This window comes from Euprymna scolopes, chromosome 25 (assembly GCF_053919585.1).
Source record: "Euprymna scolopes isolate OS-2025 chromosome 25, ASM5391958v1, whole genome shotgun sequence".
Lineage (NCBI taxonomy): Eukaryota > Metazoa > Mollusca > Cephalopoda > Sepiida > Sepiolidae > Euprymna > Euprymna scolopes.
In genome coordinates this window covers 93,112,644-93,137,501 of record NC_136506.1, presented here as the reverse complement: position 1 = coordinate 93,137,501, position 24,858 = coordinate 93,112,644, and the positions used below count along the sequence as shown (strand labels likewise).

Genomic DNA, 24,858 nt, shown 5'->3' with positions numbered 1-24,858 from the left:
TGGGGTAACGCTCATATACGTGAGAAAAAAAAAACAATATTAATCGAGAAACTTGTAGATAAGTAAATTTCCTTTTGTCTAAGAATTTGAGTTTTTTTGCAAAGAAATAACCACTAATCATGACCCAAGGCCACTCGAGGGCAAGGGTTAAAGAGTGGTTAAAAGGACAATATCATAGTAATCGTTAGAAGTGTAAATTTGGTAAATTGCATTACTTAAGTGGAACGGCTCATCCAGAACTTGTTTACATTAGACTTGAAGACGGCCATAGTGTAGTCAGCTGGAAGCAGGTAAACGGAAGAGAGTTCCACAGGTGTGCAGTTCTAAGAAAGAAGCTTTGTTCATGGAATCTATGTTGACGTTTAGGCACAGATAAAGAGTGGGGAAAATTATTGATAGTGGTTTCAACTAGACGAGTGTTTCTTGTGAAAGTTTGGTGAGGGGGGCATTTTTTTTTCTTAACTTTAGGACTATATATTTGGGGGAGGGGTATTTTTTCTGTATTTAAAGTAATCATTCATTAATAGGGTCTCCTGTGGCAGATGTCTCCCTGGTGTCTACTTTCGCTATTCTGGCTTGTGTACCCCTATTCCGAATTCGTAACAGCGAGCCGACATTAGTGAACTTGTTTTTATTCTACCAAACCAGTCATTAACAATTTTTGGGCACTTCTGCATGATGGGTAGCGCCATGATTTTTGTGTTTCACCAAACTTTCACCAGGTGGCGCTTTTTGGTCAAAGAACAGAGGATGATAACTAATATTGCTTTAATTCGGAGAAAATGTTTCATTTAAATTATTAATTTGTTGTTGACCCCTCAATGTTTCTTTAATTCTAAAAATGTTTCAATAAAATTATCTATTTTTTCGAAAAATTAAAAGAATGGTACTTCTGCCGTATTGGAACGATATATTGTAGTCGATAAATGGAGTTTTCAGATAAAAAAACAATGGTTCCAACTGATTTTTTTATCAATTCTAATAAGTTACAATGGTAGCTTCCAAATTATACAGTCGAAATTACCTGAATATTACTGAATTATTTAAAAAAAAAACAATTTTAATATTGTTAGCAGGTGAAAAATTGCCGACATCTTTGTTTAATTTGAACTAAAAATGACCTCCTTTTTTAACTTTCCTGTGTCTTACAATCGTTTTCATGAAATTCTATTTTCATTTTCTGTAATAATACAATATAATCTTTTCAATATTTTCATTTTGTAATGTCTTGATTAAACTAAAAAAGTACTCAAACGGATATAAACTACTGCACAAAAAAAAAAAATTAAATTTAAACAAAAATCACTTTTGGTCCCCCGACAAAAGGACCTGTAAATTCACCCTATATCCGTTTTCCGTTTGTCCGTTCGTCCATTTGTCTGTCTGCACTTTTCTCAATAACAACGCCTTGGAATTTTTCGAAATTTTGCACAAACATTAAACATGATATAAGTAAAAAAGTAATAGAACGGATTTTCCGGGAAAACTCCCGTTGCCCCCTTCCCAGGGGTGTCTTTCGGGTTAAAATGGCTAAAAATAACTTATCTTTCCTATTATAACCTTTATTTGTTATATATTTGTTTTTTTTCGTATCTATGTGTATAGTAAAACAAACCCAAAATATTAAAAATTGGAAAAATATTAAATCCAAATTTTTCAGTGTTCTACTCCGAGTAAATAACTGCGCCCAATTTTATATTCACCACTTTTGGATGGCTATCTCTAACATTTGGAGAATTAAAATTCATTATTTCTTATCCTGAAAGTGGTTTAGAAAACTTAGTGGACAAGGTGTGGCATAGTCTCTTGCATTTGTGGAGTCATTTTAGATAGAAATAGTGTCATGTCGAAACCATGCCAACATCGCCAAACCGGAAGTGACAAAGGTTTAAATTAAGGCTAATCAATCGAAAAGAGGGGATGCTGAAGACATAATGAACTGAAATAATGAAATTTAATTCTCCAAATATTAGAGATAGCAATCCAAAAGTGGTAAATGTAAAATTGGGCGCAGTTATTTACTTGGAGTAGAACATTGAACAGTTATTTACTCGGAGTAGAACACTTATTCATACCATCCAAAAATTTCCAACAAAAAAAACTGACAGCCAGCCGTAGAATGTGCTGCTGCCATCGCACACAGAAATCACTTTTTCCATAGCTACCAACGTAATAGATGTACTGAGACTAAAGCTGCTTTCAAGACTGCCGGCAACCACTGCAAAAGAGTAATAAAAAATGCAAGAGAGCTATATGCCCAGTCTGTTAAGTCCAAAGTAGCTGAGCAGCGGCTTCGTTCCCACCAGTTTTGTCAAATAGCAAACAAGATCGTGAACAGAAGCGTGCGTTCTATCCCAACCATCATCAATGGACCTGAGGTCATCTCATCAGCATCAGACAAGGCCAAACTATTTGCCAACGAAGGCCATCAACTCCCCGTATTTCCTCCTATAACAGACAACACGCTATGCAACATACAAATATCTGTGCATGAGGTCACTAAGCTAATCAAGAACCTTAATTCCAGTAAAGCAACTGGTCCTGACGGTATCCCAATTATAGTGTTGAAAAAGCTTCAACCAGAACTTGCCCCCATACTTACAAAACTGTTTAAGCGTTGCCTTAAGAAGAAGTGCTTCCCAACACCTTGGAAAACCTCATCAGTATGCCCTGTATTTAAGAATTCAGGTGATAAACCATCTCCCTCTCAGTACACACCAATAAGTCATGAGTAAGTTGCTGGAATCCATATTAAATAGAGAAGTAGTCAACCACCTCAGCAGAAATAACCTTCTTAGTGACATGCAATAAGGTTTCCGTTCTGTCAGATCTAAAGCAGATGTGCTAACGGTTATATCTCATAGGATTAGTGATTCTCTCGACAAAGGCTTCTTTTCTAGGGCAATTGCTCTTGACATATAAAAGGCCTTCGATAAGGCATGGCATAAAGGCCTACTTCATAAGATTTCCAGCTACGGTATCACTGGAACTGTTTTTTCAATTATTAAATCATTTCTCCCTGATAGGCTCATAAGAGTAGTGGTTGATGGACAAAAATCAGAGGCCCAGAGTATTAATGTTGGAGTCCCTCAGGGGTCCATCCTGGGCCCAACTCTCTTCCTGATCTACATCAATGATCTCCCAAAACACGTACTTAAATCATTCGTTGAAATTTATGCTGATGACTCGACCATCTATGGCAACACACCAAAGGTCGTAAATGACAAAGCTCTCTCTGATTCTTTCTCCTCTGATCTTGAGTGCATGGTACCATGGGGGAAGAGGTGGCTGATTAATTTTAATGCATCTAAAACAAAGCTCCTATCTTTACATCATCAACCCTCTGATCCCCATAACGCATCAATTGAAATGGATGGCTCACGTCTAGGGGAGGCTGCATGTTTTGATCAGCTCCTGGGCTTGACCTCCTGACCTAAAGTGGAACACGTACATCAAATCTGTTGTCAAGGTCGCTGGAAAAATAGTAGGATCCTTCTACCGCTCCAGAAGATATCTCACTGCTGACGCAATTCTCTATCTATATAAAAGCCAAGTACGTCCAAGGATGGAGTACTGCTGCCACATCTGGGCAGGAGCTGCTAAAAATAGCCTACCCTGCCTTGACAGAGTACAAGATAGACTTCGTGGTTTAGTGGGGGATGCCCTTTTCACTTCCCTGCAACCTCTTTCCCACAGAAGAGACGTTGCGAACCTGTCTTTGTTTTATCGTTATTTCCATGGCAAGTGCTCGTCTGAGCTACAATCCCTGGTCCCCCCTTGCCAATTTTTCACGAAAAACACCCGTCTAGCTGAAACCACTGTTAATAATTTTCCCCACTCTTTATCTGTGCCTAAATCAAAACGTAGATGCCTGTGGAACTTTCTTCTGTTTGCCTGTTTCCCACCTGACTACAACTTGGATGTCTTCAAGTCCAACATAAACAAATTCCTGATAAACTGCTCCCTTAAGTAAGACACTTTATCACATCTCCATAAGTAACAATTACTACGATATTATCCCATTGATTACTGTACACGCAATAACCCTTATTCCCGATTGGCTTCCGGGCCTTGATAAGTAGTGACTACTATGTAAAAATAAAATATTCGGACAAAAGAATTGTCTCCCCTGTTCGTCAATCTTCAAAATGAAAACAAAATAGTTGTTCCATGACAGTAATGCCCAACTGCCCAGGTATGTACAATAAGCAGTGTAGTGTTACAATATATGTAGATAGGTATTAAAAGGTCAGCACAATGCATAAAATAGAAATAGAAATATGACGACTTTGAAAAGGAAGGAAAAAAACTAAGTAATTTTTTCTAATAAATGTTAATTATGTAAGTTAAAACTTGGTTTTATGTTTTGAAATATTTAGATGAGAATTATTTGGCTTGTTCGAACTGCTGTTCTCATCTTGAGTGTTATTCACACAACGTTTCGGCCGATTTAACCTCCGACCATTTGCAGGTGTATTTGTCGAAATCACAAATCTTTCTGTCGACTACAGAATTTAGAATGGAATCCTTTATTTAACTTGCGTGGGTAGTTCTCGTTCCGTCAGCCATAACGGGATAGAAGTCTTATGTATTCATAATTGTGTTCTTAGTATTGTTCACGAGTCCGATAAAATACACCTAAAAAGATTGGAAGTTACATCGACCGAAACATAGTAAGGATAACACTCTATATGTGAACAGTGGTCCAAATCTTGTTTGGGTTAATCAGGTAAGATTTATTATAACAAATTACTTTGTATACTTTCAGAAATCTAAAAGTTCGTACATAAACACACAAACATACAAGAACTACAACTTTATATAAAGAGTGTTTGAGAGAAAAAAGTCAGTTAGTATAGATCCGCGCATGTTATCTCAGCGGTTGTATTTTGAAATGTCGGTATGGTGCGTTGATGACGTGAGATTAATGTAACAGGTGTGAATTCCGTTATAGAAGCGTTGATTATTTTATTCAAATGGATATATATATATATATATATATATATATATATATATATATATATATATATATATATATATATATATATACTGTGTAAGCAAAAACAAGACTTCAAAACAAGGTGTTGGTGGCAACAAAAAGTGTATTTCAATTTACGTTACAATTGTTTCCATGTCCAGTTCGACAATTTCAAGCATTATGTCGTTTGAAAATTTTCAAAACCAGCATTTCTTCAGACTTTATGAATAAGCACACTTTTGGCAATGGAGCACTTTTTGAAGAGAAGGAAGGAAGGGGAAATCCCTAGCTAGAAAGGCATGCGAGAAACGTCTACCTTTCTTTGTATATATATATATATATATATATATATATATATATATATATATATATATATAAAATACGCCTCAGGTGCACTTAAAAGCCAAATTACAACGCAATATTACGAAAATAAACAAATATTTTACGTGTTTGAAATTTATAATTTAAATATATTTTGGAGTCAAACTCCATCCTTAGTATTTTGTACGACTTTTTCTTTCTTTCTTTCTTTTTTTTTCTTGTCATGTTGTAAAGTTGGAGAAAGAAATGTTAGTTAGTAAAGATCCGCGCGTTGTCTCTCAGCGGTTGTATTTTGAAATATCGAAACGATGCGTTGGCTACGCGAGATTAACGTCAGGGGCGTGAGTTCCATAATAGAAGCGTTGATTATTATTCAAATGAAATCATATATATGTATTTTATATTTTTCGAAAGAGTGATTAAAAAATATATATGACTATTATTTCATATCTCTGTTTTTATTGTTTCCGCCTAATTTGGGTGATTTCATATTTTATTTTCTGATTAAATAACTTTACGTTTCGTAACATGAGAAAAAAAAAAAACGAATGTAGATATATCCATAGAAAATGATCCCCAGCCTGCAGTTCCTCCTCTCTTCAGGGAGGTCAGTTTCTTTTATTTTCTCGATAGTGTATTTTATTAGCTGTTTTGCTCCACTTTTCAAATTTTGGACTTTGATAAAAAAATAAATAAATAAATAAAATAAAAATAACAAACAAACAGCAACACCTTTTTTTTTTTTTTTCAGAAACAGACAATGGCTAGGCTTTAAGCCTGCTATTTTTTTCTTTTTATTTTTAGTTGCTGAAACTGCTTGAGCTAGGAGGCCCAGACATCTGGCATCAAAACCTGATGGCTGACACTTGTTGGCATCTGTCTTGGCTATAGTGCTACTTATAGAACAGAAAATGTTTACACCATTATTTACCCCATCTCGCCTGGTGTATAAACGGATTGAGGGGTCCTTTTTATCCTGGGTGCCAGCCTGTCAATATATATATTTATTTTTATTCGTTTTGTTTTATTAGTACTTCCTCATCGTCCATGGCTTCTTTATTTGTTATTAAAAGCTGCCTTCTATTAATAGAGAGGATATCCTGGATCGCAATCTGAGGAACGTGTCGGGTGCCTTGAGAAGACAGCACACCATGTTTTATTTAAATATTTGGTCAGGGTTCACTTCTGATTTGAAGCATCCTCATGTCAGGGCTCTGACCAACGTGGATTATATTCTTTTCTCCGCCTGCTTTCCAGTTGACTACAATATGGTCGTATTCAAGTCCAATGCAAACAAGTTCTTGTTGAGTCGTCCCCTTAAATAATCAAATTATACCAAATTCCCATCACTAACGATTACTACATTGTTGTATTGATGATTACCGTACACCTGTTGACCTTTATCCTCGAGTGGCCTTCAGGCTTTGATAAGTGGTGACCCCCTTATAAGAAAAAAATATGTACAAAGAGACCGAAGAAAGGAAGGGGTCTAGTAGGAATTCAGTTTGGGGACGAAAATGAATAACATTTAATGCAAATAAGACTAAGTTTGTTTTAGAATTGTTAGCAAAAACAAACTCAGTCTAAGTTTGTTTTAGAATTGTTAGCAAAAACAAACTCAGTCTAAGTTTGTTTTAGAATTGTTAGAAAAAAACAAACTCAGTCTAAGTTTGTTTTAATATTGTTAGCAAAAACAAACTCAGTCTAAGTTTGTTTTAGAATTGTTAGCAAAAACAAACTCAGTCTAAGTTTGTTTTAGAATTGTTAGCAAAAACAAACTCAGTCTAAGTTTGTTTTAGTATTGTTAGCAAAAACAAACTCAGTCTAAGTTTGTTTTAGAATTGTTAGCAAAAACAAACTCAGTCTAAGTTTGTTTTAGAATTGTTAGCAAATACAAACTCAGTCTAAGTTTGTTTTAGAATTGTTAGCAAAAACAAACTCAGTCTAAGTTTGTTTTAGAATTGTTACCAAAAGCAAACTCAGTCTAAGTTTGTTTTAGAATTGTTAGCAAAAACAAACTCAGTCTAAGTTTGTTTTAGAATTGTTACCAAAAACAAACTCAGTCTAAGTTTGTTTTAGTATTGTTAGCAAAAAAAAACTCAGTCTAAGTTTGTTTTAGAATTGTTAGCAAAAACAAACTCAGTCTAAGTTTGTTTTAGAATTGTTAGCAAAAACAAACTCAGTCTAAGTTTGTTTTAGAATTGTTAGCAAAAACAAACTCAGTCTAAGTTTGTTTTAGAATTGTTAGCAAAAACAAACTCAGTCTAAGTTTGTTTTAATATTGTTAGCAAAAACAAACTCAGTCTAAGTTTGTTTTAGAATTGTTAGCAAAAACAAACTCAGTCTAAGTTTGTTTTAGAATTGTTACCAAAAACAAACTCAGTCTAAGTTTGTTTTAGTATTGTTAGCAAAAACAAACTCAGTCTAAGTTTGTTTTAGAATTGTTAGCAAAAACAAACTCAGTCTAAGTTTGTTTTAGAATTGTTAGCAAAAACAAACTCAGTCTAAGTTTGTTTTAGAATTGTTAGCAAAAACAAACTCAGTCTAAGTTTGTTTTAGAATTGTTAGCAAAAAAAAACTCAGTCTAAGTTTGTTTTAGTATTGTTAGCAAAAACAAACTCAGTCTAAGTTTGTTTTAGAATTGTTAGCAAAAACAAACTCAGTCTAAGTTTGTTTTAGAATTGTTAGCAAAAACAAACTCAGTCTAAGTTTGTTTTAGAATTGTTAGCAAAAACAAACTCAGTCTTAGTTTTTTTTAGAATTGTTAGCAAAAACAAACTCAGTCTTAGTTTTTTTTAGAATTGTTAGCAAAAACAAACTCAGTCTAAGTTTGTTTTAGAATTGTTAGCAAAAACAAACTCAGTCTAAGTTTGTTTTAGAATTGTTAGCAAAAACAAATTCAGTCTAAGTTTGTTTTAGAATTGTTAGCAAAAACAAACTCAGTCTAAGTTTGTTTTAGAATTGTTAGCAAAAACAAACTCAGTCTTAGTTTTTTTTAGAATTGTTAGCAAAAACAAACTCAGTCTTAGTTTTTTTTAGAATTGTTAGCAAAAACAAACTCAGTCTAAGTTTGTTTTAGAATTGTTAGCAAAAACAAACTCAGTCTAAGTTTGTTTTAGAATTGTTAGCAAAAACAAATTCAGTCTAAGTTTGTTTTAGAATCGTTAGCAAAAACAAATTCAGTCTAAGTTTGTTTTAGTATTGTTAGCAAAAACAAACTCAGTCTAAGTTTGTTTTAGTATTGTTAGCAAAAAAAAACTCAGTCTAAGTTTGTTTTAGAATTGTTACCAAAAACAAACTCAGTCTAAGTTTGTTTTAGAATTGTTAGCAAAAACAAACTCAGTCTAAGTTTGTTTTAGAATTGTTACCAAAAACAAACTCAGTCTAAGTTTGTTTTAGAATTGTTACCAAAAACAAACTCAGTCTAAGTTTGTTTTAGAATTGTTAGCAAAAACAAACTCAGTCTAAGTTTGTTTTAGAATTGTTAGCAAAAACAAACTCAGTCTAAGTTTGTTTTAGAATTGTTAGCAAAAACAAATTCAGTCTAAGTTTGTTTTAGAATTGTTAGCAAAAACAAATTCAGTCTAAGTTTGTTTTAGTATTGTTAGCAAAAACAAACTCAGTCTAAGTTTGTTTTAGAATTGTTAGCAAAAACAAACTCAGTCTAAGTTTGTTTTAGAATTGTTACCAAAAACAAACTCAGTCTAAGTTTGTTTTAGAATTGTTAGCAAAAACAAACTCAGTCTAAGTTTGTTTTAGAATTGTTAGCAAAAACAAACTCAGTCTAAGTTTGTTTTAGAATTGTTACCAAAAACAAACTCAGTCTAAGTTTGTTTTAGAATTGTTAGCAAAAACAAACTCAGTCTAAGTTTGTTTTAGAATTGTTACCAAAAACAAACTCAGTCTAAGTTTGTTTTAGAATTGTTAGCAAAAACAAACTCAGTCTAAGTTTGTTTTAGAATTGTTAGCAAAAACAAACTCAGTCTAAGTTTGTTTTAGAATTGTTAGCAAAAACAAATTCAGTCTAAGTTTGTTTTAGAATTGTTAGCAAAAACAAACTCAGTCTAAGTTTGTTTTAGAATTGTTAGCAAAAACAAACTCAGTCTAAGTTTGTTTTAGAATTGTTAGCAAAAACAAACTCAGTCTAAGTTTGTTTTAGAATTGTTAGCAAAAACAAACTCAGTCTAAGTTTGTTTTAGAATTGTTACCAAAAACAAACTCAGTCTAAGTTTGTTTTAGTATTGTTAGCAAAAACAAACTCAGTCTAATCGATTGTCATGAGTAGTGGCATAGCTAGAATAAACGTCACCACGGCGGTTTGCTTAAATGTTACCCCACTGACCATGTGTCACCCCTCCTTTGCTTTCACTCGTACCGCCCCCTTAGATACGACACTTTATATATATATATATATATATATATATATATATATATATATATATATATACGAGCAAACAGTTAATAAAGCATGTTAAAAAACATTTTGAAAAAGAATTAAAAACATATTTAATCTGAAAAGGAAACACTTGATAAGTGGGTAGTCCTTAATCCGCGGAGTTTCGAAGTAATACTTTCCTTCTCATCAGAGGGTAGGAATTAGCAATATGTGGGATCGGATTTTGCATACAAAAGTATTTGATGAAACAACAAAGTTGTTTTTTAACATGTTTTATTAACTGTTTGCTCGTATTATAAGCTGTATCTCCTATTTGGTTTTATCGAGCTTTTACATCTGGCTGAGATAACTTTATAAATATTAATTCTTTAATATTTATAATATACTTTAGTTTTACCATCTTGGATCATTTTGGTAAATTTAATTGTAATTTTTAGTATATATATATATATATATATATATATATATATATATATATATATATATATATATATATTAGTGATGGGACAATTCCAATATTTTTCCTGATTCGGATGCAATTACCGATTCTGTACTAAATTCCTGATTCCGTTACTATTACCGATTCCAATTCTTTATAAATCTCTAAATATTTAACTATATAGTTGTATTTTTCTCTGATCACCATAAAAACACACATGTTTAATATGTAAACATAAAAATATACTTGTGGGGACGATTAATCGATTTTAGCTTAACTGGTGGTTTCAAATCAATAAATATTAATTATTTTATCATTATTACCAACAATTATCTTTAAACAAAATCAAATAAAAAAGACAAAGGAACCGTTTTGATATTTTTCCGATTCCGATACCGATAATCTCAAATATTCTGATATTTTATTCACAATTCCGATTCCGATTAATCGTCCCAACACTAACATATATATATATATATATATATATATATGCATATATAAAATATATATATATACATATATATATATCTACATATATATATATATATATATATATATATATATATATATATATATATATATATATATATATATGATATCCCAACACTAATATGTGCAAAATTTTGTTGAAAATTCAAAAAAGATTCAGGGTTTTTTTTTTATATAACCTTCGTTTATTTCCTGGATTTTTTCCATTACAGCTGTTTGATTAGTGGGAAGGCAATTTTACGATTTATGTGTCCAAACAATTTTCCTGTCCCCACCAACTTCTTCAGATGTAATATATATATGCATATATAATATATATATATATATATATATATATATATATTATATATTATATATGCATATATATATATGCATATATAATATATATATGTGCATGTATAATATATATATATATATATATTTATATATATATATATATATATTATATATATATATGCATATATATATTACATCTGAAGAAGTTGGTGGGGACAGGAAAATTGTTTGGACACATAAATCGTAAAATTGCCTTCCCACTAATCAAACAGCTGTAATGGAAAAAAAATCCAGGAAATAAACGAAGGTTATAAAAAAAAAAAAACGTGAATCTTCTTTGAATTTTCAACAAAATTTTGCACTATATATATATCTACACAAATGTCTGAACAACCTCGTTTTTATATAGTTTACTTGGAAATCATTATTTAGATGAGTATTATTTATTAATTTATTTATTGCAGACTATTATACTCATCTTTCTTAGATGTTGTTTCACGATGTTTCGGCCAACTATTCCTCTGGCCTACATCAGGTAGTAACTGCGACGAGATAGGAACTCTAAATGTCCTAACTGGATTCGCAGCAATTACTGCCATCCATAGTTGTTGTCGTCTCACCACTATTTGGCCAGGTAAGCCTCTAACTTGGCCAAATAAATTAACCTCGTTTATATTCCCCGGCAGGGGTGCCTAGGACAAGTAGCAATATAGTAACCTCTTCCCAAAATGTAAGAAGATAAAGCCTGGGAGGATGAATCTTGTAGAACTACACAAACCATATAAGCCAACAGGACAAGCCACCTTAACAATGATCTCTGGAATGAATGTTCCTATTCTATAAAAGTATTTATAGTTTGTTTGTTTTTGTTTTTGTTTTTTTGTTTTTTTTTGTTTTTTTTGTTTTTTGTTTTTTGCCAGGTGTGCTAGTCTTCGTTTACCAGACATTTTGAACACCCGATGTCATTTGTTTTAGAAATGTCCCTGTCCGTTAATTTCCGGAAAACTTCGTGAATAATATTTAGAGATTCGTGTTTCTATTGCATACAAGTGCGATACTGAAAGGTTCTTTTTTGTTTGCTTGTTTGTTTGTTTGTTTCCAGATGTGCCATTCCCGGTTTACCAAACGATACTTACGAAGTACAAAGTGAAGCTCACGCCAAACTCATCAAAGAATACATTCCCGAAGAAACGGTGGACGGGAAAGACGTCTACAGAAAATGCCACCTGTTTGGTAATACGACTCTCCAGGGAAATCAGACCCTCGATACATGCAACAAATGGGTCTATGACAAATCAATATTTGAAACAACACTCACAACCGAGGTAAGTACATCTAATATATATATTTTTTTATTTTAAGTAGATTTAACATTCTGAAGCATATATATATATATATATATATACTAGCAAAAGTACCCGTCGTTGACTAGGTTCAAAAACAGCTTACAGAAAATGGACTTTGATTTATGACAGTATGATAGTTTATGAAAAGAAAGGGTTGTAAAGAGATAGCTTCGAATTTGGGGGTATCAAAACCAAAGCAAAATATGATGAAAGTAAAAATAAAATAGATAAACCCCATAATTTATTATACCATACCTGTTCACACTGAAACACTTATCACAATATTCTATATTAAAAAACCTTGTTAAACTTTGTGACATATTTCCATTCTATGGAGGTCAGGTGCGAACGAACACCCCATAATTTTATTATACCATATTTCTTCAAACTGAAACATAATTATCAAAGTATACTTATCTTTATTAAAGTTTGTGCCTATTTCCATTCTATGGAGGCCAGGCGCGAACACAGACCCCACAATTTTATTATACCATCCCTATTTAAGTTAAAACATACTTATCAAAGTATTATTATACATCTATATCCAAAACACTTGTAAACGTTTTTTTTTTTTATTTTTTATTTCCATACTTTGTGGACCAGGCGCGTACGCAGACCCCACAATTTTAATGAATCATTATTATGCCAGATCAAACATACCCATTCCTGTGTCTCGATACATCTTCTATCATTATATGTAATCAGTTTTCTATAATAGTCAACCATATAGGAGCCTATTCGTGACCAGACACACACACAGAAGTTCAGCTTTATATTATATATATATATATATATATATATATATATATATATATATATATATATATGAACAAATGATTAATAAAACATGTTAAAAGACATCTTGAAAAAGAGTTAAAAACATATTTAATTTTAAAAAAGGAAACACAAGTCCTTAATCCGCGGAGTTTCGAAGAAATACTCTCCTTCTCATCAGAGGGCAGGAATTAGCAAAATGCAGGATCGGATTTTGCATATAAAAGTATTTAATGAAACTACAAGTAAGTCACAGATCTTACTTGGTTAAAAAAAAAAGGGTGAGGTAAGGGGAACAGGAGGCAAAAGAAAAATGATAAAAAGATTTCACATGAATCAAAAATGTAAAATCCAAAACGGTCGAATTTAAAATTTCAATCCAATGGGTAAATTCCAAATGGTCCAAAATAATCCAAAAGGCAGAGTTCCTTGGAAAAAAGCGCAAATAGAATGAATTCCAAATCATTAAAAGAAAAGTACTGGAGAGAATATTTAAAAACACGTCTGTCAAGGCTGGATGAATCAAAAAAATTAAGGTTTATAATATTATATATATATATATATATATATATATATATATATATATATATATATATATATATATATATATATTTCTGTAGAGATATATTTTTTTATAATATATACCAATCCTTATTTAAGAAGCTCAATGTAATTACAGAACAATATAGTGAATAAATAACAAAAAACTATATTCCAAAATCCATGATGTTGACCATCTTAGAATTTATTCCCTTAATTCAGTTGCGATTTACAATTCTTGACAGTATCTGTTTCGTAGTGCAAAATCAATCACTTAATTATTATAGGTATGAGGTCAACCACAACAACTACGTTGTTTGAAAATTCACACAGATGATTTTTTATAGTGGTGAAGGCTCTGTGTAGAACCATCAACACTTTTTCGTACAACTGATAATCCCAGTCGGTTCAATAGTTTCACAAGATAGTTTAGTACTTTACCCTTAATTATTATGTATCTCTCTAGGATTGTTACCGTCTGAGCTATGATAGATAGATAGATAGATAGATAGTTAAGTATAAATAATAAAAATATATATATATATAAGTTCAGGTTAAGAATGTATTCATGAGATAAAAGTTCAAAGAATATCTATGGGGTTTTACACACAGGTACAGGTTTAGCTACATTGACAGGACAATGTTCGTATTTTTTAGTGATTAATAACTAAGATCTCATCAGGCGAAATGTTTCTCTTTTTTTTTTCTTTAGATGCCTATATTGAAAATTTTTAGTATGAATATTTCGCCTGATGGGATCGTAATCATTGATAACTACAGATCCAAAGATTGTCAAACAGCGATATATATATATATATATATATATATATATATATATATATATATATATATATATATATATATATATATATATATATATATATATATATATATATAGTGCGTTTATTATTGCGTATGTGGGTACATGTGTGTGGAACCTGTGTCCATATTTTACGGCGTGTCACGTGGTATATCTGTATGTATATGCGTGTGTAGATATCGGTGCGTATGTGCGAGTGAGTGTGTATCTTTGCAGATGTATGTATGGGTGCATGAACGGGTGCATATATGTATACGTGTATGCACGTATATGTGTGTGCATGCATGCGTGTGGGGATGTGCGTCGGTGCTCACGTGTGCACCCACATCAAACCATTAAAAACCTCCACTAATGAAAATATTGCGTATATGCACCTAGGAATGAGTGTATGTTTATATCTATGTATACATATACAAAAAGAGAGAAATAAAAAGGTGCAAACCGTATTATGTGTTCATCAACGTTTCGTTTTTATTTCGAGACTTCCTGTGGAAATATGTTTTTGTTTTTTTTTATTTGAACGCAGAGACAAATAATACAAGCAAAAGCCAGCAACAATAATTGAAAACGAGAATCACAAAATCCTATGGAACATGGACATAAAACGGATAACCCATCCAAGCAAGAAGACCGGACGTCGTAATAATTAACAAGAAAGAAAAGTCCCGCCAAATCCAGCTGACCACAGGATAAATATCAAAGAAAAGGAGAAACGAAGCAAATACACAGAGCTAGCCAGAGAGCTGAAAAGGATATGGATGATGAAAAAAAAAATCAAGTAGTAGCAGTAGGAACAATTCCGAAAGAATTTGAAAAAAGAATGGGAGAAATTGGAGTCAGAGAAATGGCTGGAAAGATACAACGAGTATTAATAATGAAAACAGCTGAAATATTAAGGAAAACCCTCGAATGTAGAGAAATGTGCCACATGCATGGGTCAGACGAGCTACTGCAGGGACAAAACATGAAGAAACGTAAAATGGAACCAAGAACAACGAAGCTGCATATCTATTAGCTCACCATCTCCTCCCAATAACTAATCACCGCCTCCCCCACAAAAGAATGATGTCAAATAGCCGAGAAGAGTCATGGAGGATGGAAAGATCGAGGAGAGAGTGCTTACTAGACTTCCGGTGGACAAGTGCCAAGAGAACTGGGACCTTGGGGAGGCTTATTCCCACTCAAATTCGAGTGGAGACCAATGGTTGCTGCTAGCGAGAAATCAATGGTAAGCGGCTGTTGCGATAATGCAAATTCATTTGCGAATTTTATCGAAAGAGGTGGAGAGTACTGGAAATCTGAGGAGACGTGTTTTCACTTGGACTCCAGAGAACACCGCAAGTTGTTCACAAGGAGAAATCTTTTGATTATGGCTTGTGTGACTACTCCTAGTGAGTAAATAAAAAAAATATTATGTGTGTGTGTGTGTGTGTGTGTGTGTGTGTGTGTGTGTGTGTGTATGTGCATATGTATATAAGATATTCTTGTTTGCATGGCAGATAAAACAAATACTACGATGGTAAAAAGATTGATTTTTCTTTATAAAATCAGATTTTTATTTTGCATTTTTGAATGAGAAAAAAAAAGAATCAACAGCTTGTAGGTTACAGTAAACTAAGACGAAAATGTCATATGATATTCAACTAGTACAACTACTAATCGATAGTAGCAATTCTACTAATCGATGCCGTAAATTGCAGTAGCCAACTCTTGGAACATTGATATTTTTATGGTATAAAATTATACATTATTCGAACCAAATATACACATTAGTTCACAGACGTGACAGCCGTAAATAATCATCCGGCAGATGCTAATGCATATATATTACCAGACATGCACCGTTAATATTTTTTTTATCTAAGGACTGTTTAAAATTCACTGGTTCATGACAACTCTAAAAAATAAAAATAAAATAATAATAATAATAATAATAATAATAATAATAATAATAATAATAATAATAATAATAATAATAATTTATTTGTCCATACGTCCAGTGCTACAAAAAACATTACCACAAATACTAATTAATGATAAAAAATTACCTCCCTATATTGTCACTCTTTATCAGTTAAAAATCATTAAAACCATTTCCTCTTCCAAAATCAAAAAGAAAACATGGCTATCTCTTTACGGTTTCAAATTGGCTATTTTATTTTATAATTTAAAAAAGTCATGTTAAGAGGAGACTGTAAGTTTTTTTTATTATAGTTTCTTTTAAAATGAAAATCAAAAAATGTGCATGTGAATTGACATCTCTTTCGTTATAATTTACTAGCAGGACCTGTTAACCGGCGTTGCCCGGTGGAAGCATGCCTCATTCTCGTAAAAAGTTTAAGTACGGCTGTTGTTGGTATTGGCCAACAACCAACTCCCAACCCCCAAACCTCAACCTCCTCATGTTTAGAACGGCTTTTGGAATAGACACTCCCAACATCCTCATGCTAAAAATGGCTTTTGGAATGGATGCTCCCAACCTACCCCTGTTAAGAACAGATGTCGGAAAAGACACCCCATTTTGTGGGGGGCGGGGTGTCAAATTAGCTGCCCCAAATTTAATCTAGATAATCATTGTCATGAGCACCACGCACAAATACTATGAACCGACCTTGTAATTTTGGGTGTGCAGTGTCGGTCGGAAAAAATGTAAATGTTTTAGATGTGCAGTGCTGGAAAAATGTAAATGTAAGATAGTTATGTAATTTTTGTTACCGTGCTGAAATAATGTTATTATTTTTAAAGCCATTCTGAACATGTTAGCGGAGAGTGTTTTGTAAGTAATCCGTGTTTGTAAGATATCCGTGTTGACCGTTAAGATCCCCTTTTAGTTATAGGATGTGCGTCGATCAAGAAAAAAAAACTTTAAAAAAAGAAAGAAAAGGGAACGTTGGTGACTACATTGCCTGAAAACTTCTATTAAAGTTAGTGTTTCTATCATGCAGATAGGTAACAAATACGTATGCAAGCAATTTTTTTTTAGTTTATTAATTTCGCAACTATTGTTTCTATAAAATAACTTTTTACTTAATCACCTTGATTTAAACCAACGGGATTTTTTATCCTAATAGTAAAAAAAATAAAGTTATTGTACTGATATGCAAATTAAGTATAATTTACATATGAGCAGATAGCTCATATTTATAAACCTACACCAACTAGAACAGGTGGTTGTTGAACAGTTGCTTAGCGTTATACACGACATATCAACGGCGTCGACGATAGGATATTCTCTGGTCTTTGAAGACCCGCAATACGTAGATAATTGGATTCGTTGCTTCGCTGCTAATGTGCGAAGCAAAAAGTTGAAAGACATCAAGAAATAAAAAAAAGAGTTGGAGTCTTTCTTGGGTTTGGTAAATTTTTATAGAAAATATGTACCAAAATATAATGAGTTGACAGAACCATTTCATTTGGTTAGAAAACTTTGCTTTGAAAACTTAAAACAGATTCTGGGGAAAAAGTCAATAGTGCAAATTCTTTTACCCTTTACTGATACTAGTGAGCATTCCGTATCCGATATTTTGTCACAAGAAGGTCATCTCGTAATGTACTTATTGAGGAGATTGACAACGACTGAACATAATTATTCTAATATAGAAAGAGAGGCACTAGCCATAGTGTGGACAACGGACAGAGCAAGACAATTCTTTATGGGAAAATTCTTTTCGAAAAGTGATCAAAGACCACCGGAATTTATTTTTAACCCAAGAAAAGAACTATCGAAAGTTACAACGTCCAAAATATTACGTTGGGCGATCAGATTGATGGCATTCGACTTTGACATTGAGTATGTCAAAGGGAATACGATACCGCACGTTGATGCCTAATCTAGATTGGGATTTTATAGAGAGGATAAGGACAAAAACGACGAGGAATTTGAAGACAAATTCCTGCACCTTGTAGAAACCGATGTAATATCTGTAGATAAAAATGGCTACTGAAACTACAAATGACCCAGTGTTAAATAGAATAGTGTTGAGGATAAAAGAGAGTCGCTGGGGAAATTGTTCAATGGCTAAAAGACCATTCAAAGAAATAAGACATAAACTGACTATAGAAAACGGGGTAATATGTAATGAAGACGTGGTAGCTCCCCCAGAAACACAGAGGAAACAGGTTATAAAAAGTGTACATGATGACGTACATTGTAGAGTGGCATTTACGCAAAGAAAATTAAAACTGGAAACATGGTGGCCGGGGTACTCAAGAAACGTAGAGGACTACCTAAAAAGATGCACAAAAAGCACAGAACTCAGGAATTTCAAGCAAAAGAAAATACATGTGTGGCCCCGAGAAACAGAATCGTGAAGCAGAGTACACATGGGCCATGCATATGTCAATGAGATAGGACTATTATTAATATTAGTAGACGCATATTCAGATTGACCTGAAGTGGTGACAGTACCTGATAAAAACAAGTGCCACCGTAAAATAAATATTAAAAGTAATATTTTCGAGAAATGGGATATCGAGAACATTGGTGACGGATAACGCACCAGAATTTGCGGATGCTGATTTTCATGAATGGTTAAGAAAAATAGGATGCATACCTTACAAGATCCCTCCCTGTTACCCTCCAAGTAACGGGATAGCGGAAAGGATGGTCCAGACGGTAAAGAATGGCATAAAAGCATGTGTGCAACAAAAGGAGAAAATCGATGCTTTCCTACCAAAATTATTACTAAATTATAGAACAATTCCGAATGCAGGCAGGCCAGAAAGTCCATCTGCCTTAATCGGCAGACAATTAAGGTCCCTTTTGACTATGCCATATGCGACAAATCAAAAGATGTAGTATAAAAGAAATCGGAATACGGAAACTGAGACAGCAGAATTTATTATGCAGAAAGGACATAATACTGCAATATTAAATAAAGAAAATGGGAACAGTGTTCTAGATCATGCTGACCAAATAAGATGCCAAGGAGAACAATCGGATGAGGAAATGCCTTCAAAGCTTCCCATTGACGTAACCGAAGAGTTACTGCAGAATGAGACTGAAGAGGAAGAAGTAGATAGATATGAGGTAAAAGAGGAAGAAGTAGAATGGGACAAGGCAGAAGAGGAAGATCAGAATATGCAGGAGGAACACTGCGATTTTAGGGAAAGACGTGATGGATCCAGATCTCCAAGGAAAAGGAGAGATAATATGTTCAGGAGGCCACGAGAAGTACGAGAAGTACTCGTGGCATAAAGCTCCTCTGTTATAGGGAGATGTAGTGATATGCAAATTAAGTATAATTTACATATGAGCAGATAGTTCATATTTATAAACTGACACTAACTAGAATAGGTGGTTGTTGAGCGCTTGCTTAGCGTTATACACGACATATCAGTTATATTTATTAATATTTTAAAACTACCTATTCGCATACAATGATAATGTGATTTGTTTATGTAAACGCAAATAGTTCATAAATAACGTAGGTAATTGGTAATGACGTTTTTATTCGAAAAACTACTTATTTGTGGACAATGTAAAAGCGGTCTTGGGTCTCATGACTTTTTTTCCTCACAATTTTTCGTCTGGTAAAATTTTAATCACGTGATCACAGGGTAGCGACAATAAAAGAAACCATTTAATCAAGTGCCGCTTGTTATTGATTTATCTGAATAGGATATTGGTCCCAGATTTATCGGAAAGGGATCTATGTTTTTAGTGGCGTTCGTTATTCCAGACGATTGCCAGATAACCGTATATTAGTTTTTCCTGAAATTTTGCCACAAATTGTATTTCATTAAACAGTAAAAAAATATTTTTTGCGAAAATTCCCGTTGCGTTCCCAGGGGCTCAAAAGAGGAAAATAAATGCCTCAAAATGGCTAAAAATGACACGTTTTGGCCTTTTTTACGCTCTTTCATTACAAAAATAGCGGCCAAGAACGTAAAAAGATAAAATTTGGCTTTAAAACGCCAATCTGTCAAACCTTAGAAAGGCAAAATTTTAAAAGCAATATGGCGGCCCTGAATGTCGTACATTTAGTCTAATAAAACAAAAAAGTCATAAAAATGATTTTTTGTTTGTTTTATTTCAGCGTTTGGGTCTAATAATTTGTTTTATATAAAAATAAATAATTTTTATAACTTTTTTACTGTCAAATAATTTACGCCACTAAAATACGCATTTGCCAAATGTTCGAATAGAAAAAACTGATATAAGTGTTTACCTCTCTATTTCTTTCTATCGCTCTCTCTCTCTCCCTCTAAAAAAAGCATAATTTATTAATAATTTTCTTGTAAAATAGAAAAGTTTCGTTGTTACGCAAAGAAATAAAATTGCTTATATGTTTTGTTTGTGAAATTTTCGTTGTACCAAAAAGCAAAACAAAGTACAGTAAAAAAATATTATCTTACACACAAAAAAAACATTGAAATTTTCTTTGTACCACAAAGCAAAACAAAGTACAGTAAAAAATAAATTATCTTACACACACAAAAAACATTGAAATTTTCGTTGTACCAAAAAGCAAAACAAAGTACAGTAAAAAAATATTATCTTACACACAAAAAAAACATTGAAATTTTCTTTGTACCACAAAGCAAAACAAAGTACAGTACCAAAACTTATTATCTTAAAAAAAAAAAAATGACGTTGAGTTACGTCTGGTTTCAATTATGATTTATCTTGTACCAAAAAGCAAAACAAAGTCGTAAGAGTTCTCGGTATAGAGAGGGTGAACTTTTAGCTACTTCCTTTCAAGGTTAGGACGATGATGGTCATGCCGATCCTCGGAATAAAAGTAATGTTTTAATATTACGAAGTAATGTGCATGTAATTGCATTCTATAGTTAGATAACGTAATGGCAACTGACGTAAACATAATAAATTTCTATGTGTCATCTAGTGTTGGCAACCTACGACAGTTTCGCCCAGACGGGAAAAATTGCGTTAAAAAAGAATTTGCTAAAAAAATTGTTTTAAATTTGTCGTTATTTATTTTATTTTATGATTTTTTTTATTTTATTTATAATGTGTTTTAAAGCTTGACCCTCCGGACGACAAATATCCAAAAATTGGCTAAAAACATTAATTCCTTCACCCTAAAGTGACCACTTTTCTACGGGGAGGGATCGCTTTTTTCGCCGATATTTTCGAAAGTCATCCCCTCCTTTCGATTGACTAGCCTTCATTTAAACCTACGTCACTTCCGGTATGGCGATGGGCGAAACAGCAAAGAAGTCACGTTTTTTGTGTGTGTATCTCTCCCATAAACTCAAGCTCTTTTCTATATTACTAGCGGGGGAACCCGGCGTTGCACGGGTGTGGTGAGGTGTGAGTGTGTTCTCATTGAAGAGAAAATATTTTTTAAGACCAAACTAAATCCACATGAGCGCTACTAGCAATAAATATGATTATAAATATGATTATATTTATATGTTGTATATTCAAATTTGAATCATTTTTTAACTCAACGGGGTTAAATTACATTTATTTGTAAGGAAAATATGTTTAAAAAATTAAAACAAACAAGATTGTTGACTATGTGTATGTTTGAAAAGCACCGGTAGCCATGAATAGGTAAGCAGACGAATTTTTGGAAACCGAAAGTCACAAACCGGATATACGGTTTAAACGCCCAAGCAAGCAAGCTAATCTGAGTTTTATAATTATATAGATGAAAACCATGCCTATGCTTGTATGTGTGACGCATATTATGAGAAAACAAAGAGATATGAATACGGCTTTATTATAATACACCTCCACACACGCGCGCGCGTGTGCCACACACACACACAGACACACACATATATATATATATATATATATATATATATATATATATATATATATATACGGCTACTTCATTTAATCACATAAATTAAAATACGAAAGTATCAATTTATGCGTAAACTTTAGGTATTTACTTTAACAGTGCACAATACGTAGGTAGAGTTAGGTAGTAAGTTATAAAATATATATGGCAATTAAGCTACACAGAATATTCCGCGTTTCATCCACGCTAGGCATAAGCCTGATGAAGCCTAGCGTGGATGAAACGCGGAATATTCTGTGTAACTTAATTGCCACATATATTTCATAACTTACTCTCTCTCTCTCTCTCTCTCTCGCTCTACATATATATATATATATATATATATATATATATATATATATATAGTAAGTATATATAGTAAGTTATAAAATATATATATATAGTAAGTTATAATATATATATATAGTAAGTTATAAAATATATATATATAGTAAGTTATAATATATATATATATATATATATATATATATATGGTAAGTTATAAAATATATATATAGTAAGTTATAATATATATACACTTGTGCCCGATATTATTCATACCCCCCTTGAAAATTGAGTTTATTAGGTGTAACTTTTGTAAGAATTTATTGTTTACGTCCATATTGATACATATTCTTAATAAACCTCTTCTGATCATTTTCGTCATTTTAAAATCTCGGGATACTTGTAATAAAAGAAATATACAGCTATTTATAAAATCTGCAATGTTCAAAAATAATCATACCCCCTTATTTTTTCAGTATTAATCGAGTTTCTGACTGTTTGTTTTCTGTTTGATTCTTATTTTGAATTCTTTTATACAACCTTTGATTAATTTCATTTCGTTTTTTGCATTTTTCAGAAATTAAAATGATATCAACTGAAAACCAATAAAAAGAATAAAAATTATTAGAATGGGGAAGAAAAAAGAGATTAGTAATGATCTTAGGACTAAAATTGTGAATTCACATAAGGATGGTTTAGGTTACAAGTCAATTTCCAAGAAATTTGAGGTCCCTACAGCAACAGTACAGAGCATCATCAAAAAATTCCAGAGCCACCACACAACAAACAACTTGATTGGTAGAGGAAGGAAAAGGAAACTGTCTGCTAGAGCCACCAGGAATATTGTAAGAAGTGTTAATGCAAATCCAACCACCACTAATAAGGACATTTTAGAAAATCTGGAGTCTTCTGGCATAAAAATATCAAGGCAAACATTGCAAAGGACTCTGCATGAAAATGGTCTGAAAGGAAGAAGACCAAGAAGGACTCCATTGCACACCGGAAAACACATTGCAGCACGTCTAAAGTTTGCTAGGACCCATGTGAATTCTCCAGAGTCCGTTTTCTCAAGTATTTTGTGGACTGACGAAACAAAAATTGAATTGTTTGGCCATATGGATGCTTCTTACGTTTGAAGGAAGAAAGGAGAAGCTTACAACCCAAAGAACACCATACCCACGGTGAAACATGGTGGTGGTAGCCTAATGTTTTGGGGCTCCTTTTCGGCTAGTGGTCCAGGTAGTTTGGTCAAGATAGATGGAACCATGAAGAAGGAGCAATATTTGGAGATACTCCAGAAAAACATTAGACAGGATGCGGAGAAGCTCCATTTAGGACCAAACTGGGTCCTTCAACAGGATAATAATCCAAAACATACTGCCAAAATAGTCAAGAAATGGTTTGAGGATAATCAAATTAATGTTTTGGAATGGCGTAGCCATAGTCCCGACCTGAACCCTATCGAAAACCTCTGGCACATATTGAAAACTGAGGTTAAAAAGCGGAAACCTAGAAATTTGAGGGATTTGGAGTACTACTGCATTGAAGAATGGTCAAAAATCAGTGTTGATGCTTGTAAAAACCTTGTTGATAAATATCCCAAACGGTTACAGGCAGTTATTAAGAATAAAGGGCATGCTATTGACTATTAGTAAGAGAGGTATGAATAATTTTGAACTAGTGTCATTATTGTTTTTCTTTGTATAATGTTTCAAACTTGCATAATTTATTTATTTGTTGAGTTTAAATTAAATGCTTATGCTTGATTTATTGTTTGAAATCCCTTTAATATTGTCTACCTTCTGGTTTGAGCAATATTCTTATAGAAATCTCAAAGATCCGAGGGGTATGAATAATATCGGGCACAAGTGTATATATATATATATATATATATATATATATATATATATATATATATATATATATATATATATATATATATATATATATATTCGAACCACAAATTCAAGCTCGGTTTCAGATTGTTGGATTTAACAATATTATCAGCTATCTATAATATAAATCTCACCTGTCTGTTTAAATGTATGTATGTATGTCTGCCTAACAATTTCGACAGAGGCGATGGGTTTTCACGAGATCGATAACATTTTGAACCCCGATCCTTCGGACGACAAATATCGAAAAATTGACAAAAGAAAATTTATTCTTTCACCCTCAACTGGCCACTTTTCTACAGGGACGGGTCACTTTTTTCACCGATGTTTTCGAAAGTCGTATCCTTTTTTCGATTGACTAGCCTTAATTTAAACTTACGTCACTTTCGGTTTGGCGATAGGCGTAACAGCAAAGACGTCACGTTTCTTTTTTACGTTTTTTCTCTCTATCACGGTAGGGGTTCGAGCGTACCTACTACTACTTTTTAATTGTTTTTGCTCAACAGACACACACCTCCAAACACCCGAGCAACGCCGGGCAC

General features: G+C 32.8%; 1 protein-coding gene across 1 annotated transcript in view; it reads left to right on the top strand.

Annotated features, from left to right (window-relative positions):
* The window catches only part of LOC145247515 (organic cation transporter protein-like), an 88,966-nt gene that overhangs the window by 9,248 nt on the left and 54,860 nt on the right, over positions 1–24,858 (top strand). The window contains exon 2 of the mRNA XM_080109330.1: positions 12,002–12,224. Within this exon, the coding sequence (XP_079965456.1) occupies positions 12,002–12,224 (223 nt within the window). The remainder of the gene's footprint in view (positions 1–12,001; positions 12,225–24,858) is intronic.